The following is a 9,510-nucleotide window of genomic DNA, read 5'->3' on the forward strand; positions in this document are numbered from 1 at the left end:
TGGAGAGAAGGCAGGTACGGGATACTGAGTTGGATGATCAGCCATGATCATATTGAATGGCGGTGCAGGCTCGAAGGGCCGAATGGCCTCTACTCCTGCACCTATTGTCTATATGTCTATGTTTCTAGCACTTGCAGTTCCTTCCCGCACACTGTTTCCGTGCTTGTATCTATAAAGACTAACATCTTCTGACACCACTGCCCGGGTCGAATAATTGAATGTAGTCAATCAATTGCAGCAATTACTTTAGAGGTGAAATCACTTTGCATAAACGTATGGTTGGAAAAGGCGATTAGGCAAATAAAAGTTTATTTTCTTTTAAAACATGTTTACAACTCTGAACAAAATATCGTGGACTTACAAGACAACTCAAATACCATCGATCCTGCAACTCAAAGGCTAGAATAATCCAGCCTATCGTCCACCAGTGTGTTTGCATAAAATGGATAAATTCCAAACTGCAACCATAAATACCACAGACACCCCATAAAAGGTAAAAAGGAATTTAGGAGAAGTTTCCTCGTTCAGAAGTTAAGGCAGGTAGCATTAAAGTGATGGGGAGCCTATAGACAAACAAGAAGGCAAAGAGCACACCACTTGGGTTACAGATCAGGTTCAAGGAGATCTTGCTAACCCCAATGAGATACTTACATCTACGCAATCAGTTTTTCTTTTTAATGAGCTTGTTAACATGTCGGTTGACGGACACAAAACGCTGGAGTAACTCAGCTGGACGGGCAGCATCTCTGGAGCGACGGAATGGGTGATGTTTCGGGTCGAGACCCTCCTTTAGACTGTCAGACTTCAGTCTGAAGAAGGGTCTGAGAACCTAAATGTCGCCCATTTCTTCTCTCCAGAGATGCTGCCTGTCCCGCTGAGTAACTCCGGCCTTTTGTGTCAATCTTCGGTTTAAACCAGCATCTGCAGTTCCTTCCTAAACATGTGGGTAGATGTTTATTGCATATGGAGTTGGCATATTCAGTTAGCATATGTTGGTGTATGCAGTTTAGACTTGGTCGAGTGCATATCCTGGTGTTATAGCGCAAGTACTTTGTATTTTAATTGTAATGGGTGGAACATCAAGCAATTGGGCCAATAGACAATTATTTTCACTTGTTAGAAGCAGGTGAACTGAAGTTGGGAGTTTACAAAAGTGGATTTCGAAATGCCAGACCAAAGCTGGAAAGGGAATGGGTTTAGCCTGGAGTTCTCTACCATGGACTCAATGCTGAACTGCCCAGCTCTTCCCTTTATTCCTGCTGCATTTACACGCGGGTGCACCCAGCCTGTGTGTGCAGCTAAACCCCGAGAACTTAACGCACCACACGATGGGATATATAGACAACAGTAGCTGGAACGTGAGGCACTTTTTAAGGCCAGTTTTTTTTATTCTCGCTGGAGGTGAATTCAACTCTTCAAGTAATTATTCTGCAGAATGATTCTAGATTCTTGGAAAAAAAAAATTGAAGAACAAAGACCAAAAAAAACAAATGGAGATTGAAACATTCACATGCAGACGACTTTAAAAATGCACCACCAGTAAGTACTTCATTGCAAGTCTGTAACTTGTTACTGAAAAGTAGAGCAAGGGAATTAAGTTGAACACGTACACTCCAGCTTACATAGAACTTTTAAATATACTTCCATTTTGCTAGAAATATAACATGTAGAAAAGATCGGTACAATTGAGTTTCACTGTACAGACTAGGAGTCAAGAAAGGGTAAAAAGTAAATTGTCGGTTGCAAAGAATGCAACGATTTCTCATTGGTCTCACTTCCCCAAATGGTCTTGTTTATATAAACCTACAGCTCGTCGTGCTTGAGTGGCTCGGCGCTGGGCTTGATGAAGACACCTTCCATGACCGTCCAGTAATTGTTGGCATTGGGGCTGAAGGTGCCGTGGACCTCCAGCTGACCCCTGATGGGGTGGCCGTACTGCTCGCCTGTTATGGTGAGGAAGGCCTGGGTCCCCACGTGCTTTAAGCGAACGTCGTCGTCCCGCTCCCAGCTCGTGCCGCCGCACTGCACGGTCCACACGTCCAGGTCGTCCCCGTCTCCATTCTCACCGAACGCGCTCACTTCCTGCGTGGCAAAGTGGCGCAAGGTTAGCGCTGGGGTGGTCACGCCAACAGTTAAACAGCTGACGTCAAAACCGAACACACAAAATGGTGGAGTAACTCAGCGGGTCAAGCAGCGTCATTTATAATAATAGACAGACACAAAATGGTCGAACAATTCAGCGGGACAGGCAGCGGCATTAGAATAATACATAGAGACAAAATGGTGGAGGAACTCAGCGGGTCAGGCAGCGGCATTAGAATCATAGATAGACACAAAAGCCTGGAGTAACTCAGCGGGACTGGCAGAGAGAAGAAATGAGTGACGTTTCGGATCGAGACCCTTCTCCAGACAGACATTAGAATCATCCTCTCCAGTGCAAAAAAAAATGCATCGGTCGGGTAGATGCCAGTTTTAGTTTAGTTTAGAGATACAGCACGGAAACAGGCCCTTCGGCCCACCGAGTCCATGCCGACCAACGATCCCCGCACACTAACACTATCCTACACACGCTAGGGACAATTTTTACATTTACAGCAAGTCAATAAACCTGTAAACCTGCACGTCTTTGGAGTGTGGGACGAAACCGAAGGTCTCAGGAGAAAATCTACGCTGGTCATGGGGAGAACGTGCAAACTCCGTACAGACAGCACCCGTAGTCAGGATCGAACCCGGGTCACTGGCGCTGTAGGGCAGTAGCTTTGCCGTTGCGCCACCGCGCCGCCCTAGCGCCAGAGTGATCACACCAACATTCAAGATAAGGTGATATTGAAACCGAAGAGAGACACAAAATGCTGGAGTAACTCAGCGGGACAGGCAGCATCTCTGGAGAGAAGGAATGGGTGACGTTTCAAGTTGAGACCCTTCTTCAGACTGAGAATCAGGGAAGACGGAGATATAGAGATATGGAAGGGTGAGATGAAAATACAGATCAAAGGGGACAATGGTCAAGGAAATGTGGAATGGTACATTGTAAGCCTTGGAGAAGGTGACAATAAGGCATACAATCAGTAATATTTCATCAGAGGAACAGTGGAACTAGTCGGAAAATTAGGTTGGGGGAAGGACGGAGAGAGTGGGAAAGCAAGGGTTACTTGAAGTTAGAGACATTTATATTCATACTGCTGGGTTGTAAGGTGCCCAAGCGAAATAGGAGGTGTTGTTCCTACAGCATCATTAGCAATTCTCAGCACTTCTCTGCCTCAGAAGGTAGCAGAGGCCAATTCTCTGGATGCTTTCAAGAGAGAGTTAGATAGGGCTCTTAAAGAAAGCGGAGTCAGGGGATATGGTGATAAGGCAAGAACGGGGTACTGATTGTGGATGATCAGCCACGATCACATTAAATGGCGGTCCTATCTAGTGCAAACAAAAGTGCCAGTCAGACCCGTCAGGTAGATGCCAGTTTTAGCTGCACTGGAACAGCTTGGCTAGAAGCTTTAAATTTATTCTATGCTTTAGGCCATAAAACTATCCTGTTATCAATCACCTCATCAGCCATTCTTCCACCCCATGCATTTGCGAATGTTCACTTTGTCATTCTAACTCTTATCATTATTCCATCATTTATCCTGAATTTCATTGCCTTCTCTGCTCTCCCCGAGCAGTTCCGTCACATTCATAATGAGTGTCACATTCCCCCGTTCTGCCCAGCTGCCATAGAGTCACCCAGCATGGAAACAGGCTCTTTGGCCCAACATGCCCATACTCACCTACAAGCCAGATCTGTGCCAATTGCACCTGCCCGTATTTGGCCCTATCTCTCTAAACCTTTCCTATCCATGTACCTATCCAAATGTTTTTTAAAAGTTGTTATAGTCCCTGCCTCATCTACCTCCTCTGGCAGCTCGTTCCATGTGCCACCTGTGAGAAAAAAATGCCCATCAGGTTCTTATTAAATCTTCCCCCTCTCACCTTAAACCTCTGGCCTCTGGTTCTTGTTTCCCCTACTTTGGGTAAAAGACTGTGCATTTACACAGTCTGAAGAAGGATCTCGACCCGAAATGTCACCCATTCCTTCGCTCCAGAGGTGCTGCCCCACCCGCTGAGTTACTCCAGCAGTTACATGTGCATTTACACTATCTATTCCTCTCATGATTTTGTACAAGAGGTACTCGTCCGACTCCTTTGCTAGTCCCTTGCACACTGCCCCTGTACATGCTGGACCTTACACACTGCAGTCCATACACTCTCAGTCTGCCACCTTGCAAACCACCCTTCCTTCTTTGGTAATTGACCTCACTCCCACCCCCCCACCCCCATTACAGAGTCTTGATGGGCTCCACACCCGATTTCCCCACCTACAACAGGTCATAAAGTCATAAGGAACAGGATTAGAGGTCATGTCTACTCCGCAACTCAATCATGGCTGATCTATCTCTCCCTCCTAACCCCATTTCCCTGCCTTCTCCCCATATGCCTGACACCCGTACTAATCAAGAACCTATCTATCTCTGCCTCAAAAATATCCACTGGCTTGGCCTGCACAGCCTTCTGTGGCAAAGAATTCCACCCTCTGACTAAATACTATTGCATGTCCCACCACCCAGCTTTCTTCCAACCTTTCACACAAATTCACAAGTTATAGGAATAGAATGAGGCCATTCGGACCATCGAGAATTAGGCCATTCAGACCATCGAGCATTGCAACGAGAGGACGAGAAGGAGTTTCTTCCCAGAGACCATTCGAACTGTAAACTCCTATCTCACCAGGGACTAACTTTACTGTACCATTCTACTGTTGTGTGGTGTCTTTTTTTAAATTGCTGTTTTTTTCCTTTTTCTTCCCTCCCACAAATATGTAATATGTGAATATGTGATTCTGTTCCATCCTGTTTGTAGGTTGTTTTTTTTTTTTTGCACACTCCGCGAGCATTGCCACTTTTAATTTCACTGCACATCTCTTATGTGTATGTGACAAATAAACTTGGCTTGACTTGACTTGAGTCTACTACACCATTTGATCATGGCCGATCACTGCCTCCTAATCCCGTTTTCCTGCCTTCTCCCCAAAGTCCTTGACATTGTCGATTTTTGGCGTCACCTGAAAATTTCTTAATCCTGAACCCCCCCCCCCCCCAACCCCCTTTAAGCCTCAATCAGAAGTGCATCATTGTAGTAACACATCATACCTGGTTTCCAGAGAGTGGCGACACAAAGTGGTGACTGTGCAGGTTTCTTCCAGTGTTGACGTGCGTTAGTCGTATAGGTTGTCCGCATTTGATCGGTATTCCGCGCTGACAAACCAGGCCCGGTTTTCCTCTCACCGTCCAGTAGCTGTTACTGTCATCCGAAACACTCACACCAGTCACAGACTGCTGCCCACTTCCTTTTAGAGAATCCAGAGTCAATGGACCATCAAATAATTTGATTTTATTAACAAAATAATAACACTTAAAATCACTGACAGTAATTATTTGAAATGGAAGCACAAAGCATCTAGATATTATGCCAGGGATTAGAAAAAGGAAGATAGACAACTGTTCTAATCAAGAATCTATCTATCTCTGCCTTAAAAATACCCATTGACTTGGCCTCCACAGCCTTCAGTGGCAATGAATTCCTCAGGTTCACCACCCTCTGACTAAAGAAATTCCTCCTCATCTCCTTCCTAAAGGAATGTCCGTTAATTCTAAGTCTATGACTTCTGGTCCAAGACTCTCCCGCTCGTGGAAACATCTTCTCCACATCCACTCTATCCAACCTTTCACTATTCGGCACGTTTCAATGAGGTCCCCCGTCAATCTTCTAAACTCAAGGTTTGGAGGGGACTTGAGGTAGAAACTTTCACTCAGATGATTGGCTTCTCTAATGTTTTATTGTATTCTTGCAACATTTTAGTAGCACTTAGTGAATACATGGCATTGAAAACCACAGGCTAATTGTTGGAAAACAAATTTGTACAAAGAAGTACTTGATGGTTCGTTGAGCCAAAGGGTCAGGTCATCTGCTACACATCGCCACAAACCACTAATGACTGTTACAAACAAAAAAACCCTTATCTCTGGTTTCCTCCCACACTCCAAAGACGTACAGGTTTGTAGGTTAATCAGCTTGGTATAATTGTAAATTGTCCATAGTGTGTGGAGGATAGCATTAGTGCGCGGGGATTGATGGTCAGCATGGACTCGGTGGGCCAAAAGGCCTGTTTCCGCGCTGTAGTTCAGTTTAGAAACAGTGCAGAAACAGGCCCTTCGGCCCACCGAGTCCGTGCTGACCAGCAATCACTGCACTTTAACACTATACTACGCACGTTTTTTTACACTTTACACTTATAACAAGCCAATTAACCTACAAACCTGTACATCTTTGGAGTGTGGGAGAAAACCGAAGATCTCGGAGAAAACCCACGCAGGTCACGGGGGGAACGTACAAACTCTGTACAGACAGCACCCGTAGTCAGGATCGAACCTGGGTCTCCGTCGCTGTGAGGCAGCAACTCTACCACTGCACCACAGTGCCACTTGTACCTTCCGAATAATCCACCAGGGACTATACTAGAAGTTGGACAATTTTATACTGGACAATTCTTACATTTATCAAGCCAATTAATCAAGCCAATTGATCTACACTCACCTCTAAACTAAATGTTAAAATGAGAACTGAACAGTGTGATCTGGTTGACAAGCAATCTGCATTATTGAATACAGTGAATAGTTTAATCGTTAAAAATTCACAACACACAATTAAATTATCATTTCAACATTATGGTTTGGAAACAACAACAAAATGGAAAGGATGGTAGAATTTTTCATTCATTACCATGTAACATTTGGTAAATGTTACATGGGCTGATAAAAGGTTTCGGCCCGAAACGTTGCCTATTTCCTTCGCTCCATAGATGCTGCCGCAGCCGCTGAGTTTCTCCAGCACTTTTGTCTACCTAACATTTGGTAAACCTTTTTTCAAAACGCAGCAATCACTAGCTGAGTCTAGAACAATCTTAAAAGGATGTATTTGTTTCTATTTATAGATGGAAAAAACCTAAATTCAGAAAACTAATCTTTCGTTCAACATCGTTGCACAAGGTTAAAAGTTTCACTTTACTCAGCAGGAAGTTGCTGCGGTGGTAACACTTGTAAAGACAAACACAGAATTTAAAATCTAATCGCAAATACCATTCCAGTGAACAATAGACCTTTTTTTTTTTTAAATTATAAACTTGGATTCTGGGCCACATTCAGTCAGGCACCTGCACCCTCTTGCACAAAGATCTTTGCTCTTGCAGGCAAGAAGTAGATGTTATCTTCCTGCTCATTTAACTTCTTTTCATTTGAATCAGGACATGGAGTCCTGAATCAATTCAATGTCAACACTAAAGGGCTTTGCCCGCAGCATAGGCACAAATTAAACCAACAGGAACCTATTGTTCTTTCACTCACTGTTGTTGTCCACACTGTTCCTTACTCCACCGAGACCCAAATGAAATTCCCAACGTTTTGCCAGAGGACAAAGATATGTTTCAAAATTCATCCCCAATCTGTGACCCAATTAACTAGATCGTCGTGTTAGTGCATTCTTGTTTCCCCGTGACATGTTCTCACTGTATTCAAAGGCAACTTCTTCAAACTGTAGGAGGGTCTCGACCCGAAATGTCACCCCCATTCCTTCTCTCCAGAGATGTTGCCTGTTCCGCTGAGTTACTCCGGCGTTTTGTGCCTATCTTCGGCTTAAACCAGCATCTGCAGTTCCTTCCGACACACTGGGGACAGGTTTCGAGGTTTATGGGCCAAACGCAGGCAGGTGGGACTGGTGTAGATAGGGCATGTTGTTCGGTATGGGTAAGTTGAACGAAAGGAGCTGTTTCCACGCTGTGTGACTCTAACACATCGATGGCACCAATACGATAGCCAATCGAGTTTGAATTTGATGTCCTGTTAATGCATTTGATGTCATGTTAACCATTCAATATTCTTCCTTTTTAAAAAAAATGTGAAAAGGCAGATTCCATGTGTACATTAAAAATACGGCAAATGCCCAGAGCCACGCTGATCTTGGCCAAGATATCCACTTACATCCAATTCACTACATCACGTAACGTGATTAGATGACTAGCAACTCTTTAGTTTAGTTCAGAGAAACAGTGCGGAAAGGGGCCCTTCAGCCCACACCAGCCAGCGAAACACACGCTCGAGAGACAATTGACATTTATACCAAGCCAATTAACAAACACACCTGCACGTCTTTGGAGTGTGGGAGGAAACCGGAGCACCCGGAGAAAACCCACACAGGTCACGGGGAGAACGTACAAACTCCACACACACAGCACCTGAGGTCAGGATCAAACCCGGGTCTCTGGTGCTGTGAAGTAGTAGCCTCATATATTTAGTTTAATGCTCCCCCCCCCCCATCCCCAGTATGTTTTGAAGGGGAGGTGGAGGAGTGGGGGGGCATTAAAGTCATTGTCCCAACGGTTGGGCAGGTTGGGTGTCGAGCTGCCCAAATGAAGGGTAGATTCGAGGGATCTCGCATTGACCTCAGCACCTAGGGACTGGGGTCAATCATTGACCTCCATGCCACCAGATCTGGGGTGAGGGGGTCATACTTGGACCTCAGTGCCCCAGGGTCAGAGGTCCGTCAGTGACCCCAGAGTCAGGGGTGAGTGAGAGGTCCGTCAGTGACCCCAGTGACCCCGGGGTCAGGGGTGAGAGGTCCGTATTGAACCCAGTGCCCCGGGGTCAGGGGTGAGAGAAAGGTCAGTCAGTGACCCCAGTGCCTCTAGGGTGAGAGGTCAGTCATTGACCCGTTTCCCGACTGGGGGGTCAGGGGTGAGAGAAAGGTCAGTCAGTGACCCCAGTGCCCCGGGGTCAGGGGTGAGAGAGCCGTCATTGACCCCAGTGCACCCGGGGTCAGGGGTGAGAGAGAGGTCAGTCTATGGTCCTCCAAATGGAATTTTAAACTGGAGGTGGAGCATCTTACCGGAGCCGTACTTGACGTCGTGCGAGTGCAGGCGGACATTGTGCCGGTTGTTGAGCAGCTTGACCACCGAGCCGCAGGTGACCGACTCCTGCTCCGTGGCCGTGGCCGTGGCCGTGAGGGCGAGGGCCGAGAGCAGCGCGCAGAGTGCGAGCCCCAGCGTGGAGCTCCGAGCTCGGCCCCTCTCCCCCGACATGCCGGCAGCGACCAAAGATCCAGCTCTGGCCCCCGGCGCCGGCCTCGTACTGCGCCTGCGCGGGGTGGCCCCTCCCCCTCCCTCCTCCCCAGCCAATCAGAGGCCTCGTCACGCTGTCTACGTGCAGATCCCGGCCAATCAGCGGCCGCCGCGCCGCCACTCCTCCCCTCCCCCCCCGCCCCCGCGGCCAATCAACGACTGCCCCGCGTCAGCATCACCGCGCACACCTGGCGCTTCATCCAATCAGCGGGCGAACTGCAGCTGTCTCCAGGCAGATTCCGGGCCACTCAACGACCGACCGTCCGCGACCCTCTCCCCAGCGTTTTCGTCACCGCCGCCAGCCA

General features: G+C 47.0%; 1 protein-coding gene across 1 annotated transcript; it reads right to left on the minus strand.

The window, feature by feature from the left end:
* Positions 1–1,364: 1,364 nt before the first annotated feature.
* Positions 1,365–9,228, minus strand: sdf2l1 (stromal cell-derived factor 2-like 1). The gene is made up of 3 exons (XM_055655406.1): positions 8,974–9,228; positions 5,187–5,383; positions 1,365–2,082 (listed from the first exon to the last, which is right to left on the minus strand). Exons 1-3 carry the CDS (start codon positions 9,164–9,166, stop codon positions 1,804–1,806), a joined length of 669 nt encoding a protein of 222 aa, XP_055511381.1. The 5' UTR covers positions 9,167–9,228; the 3' UTR covers positions 1,365–1,803.
* Positions 9,229–9,510: the final 282 nt, after the last annotated feature.

This window comes from Leucoraja erinacea, chromosome 25, assembly GCF_028641065.1.
Source record: "Leucoraja erinacea ecotype New England chromosome 25, Leri_hhj_1, whole genome shotgun sequence".
In the NCBI taxonomy this organism is placed as follows: Eukaryota; Metazoa; Chordata; class Chondrichthyes; order Rajiformes; family Rajidae; genus Leucoraja; species Leucoraja erinaceus.

Bases quoted from the DNA above. Each gene is read 5' to 3' on its own strand.
- sdf2l1 (XM_055655406.1), bottom strand. From the start codon at position 9,166: ATGTCGGGGGAGAGGGGCCGAGCTCGGAGCTCCACGCTGGGGCTCGCA. The intron at 5,384-8,973 runs GTAAGATGCTCC...ATTCTCTAAAAG, and splicing joins CGACGTCAAGTACGGCTCCG to GAAGTGGGCAGCAGTCTGTG. The intron at 2,083-5,186 runs GTATGATGTGTT...TTTGCCACGCAG, and splicing joins CGCCACTCTCTGGAAACCAG to GAAGTGAGCGCGTTCGGTGA.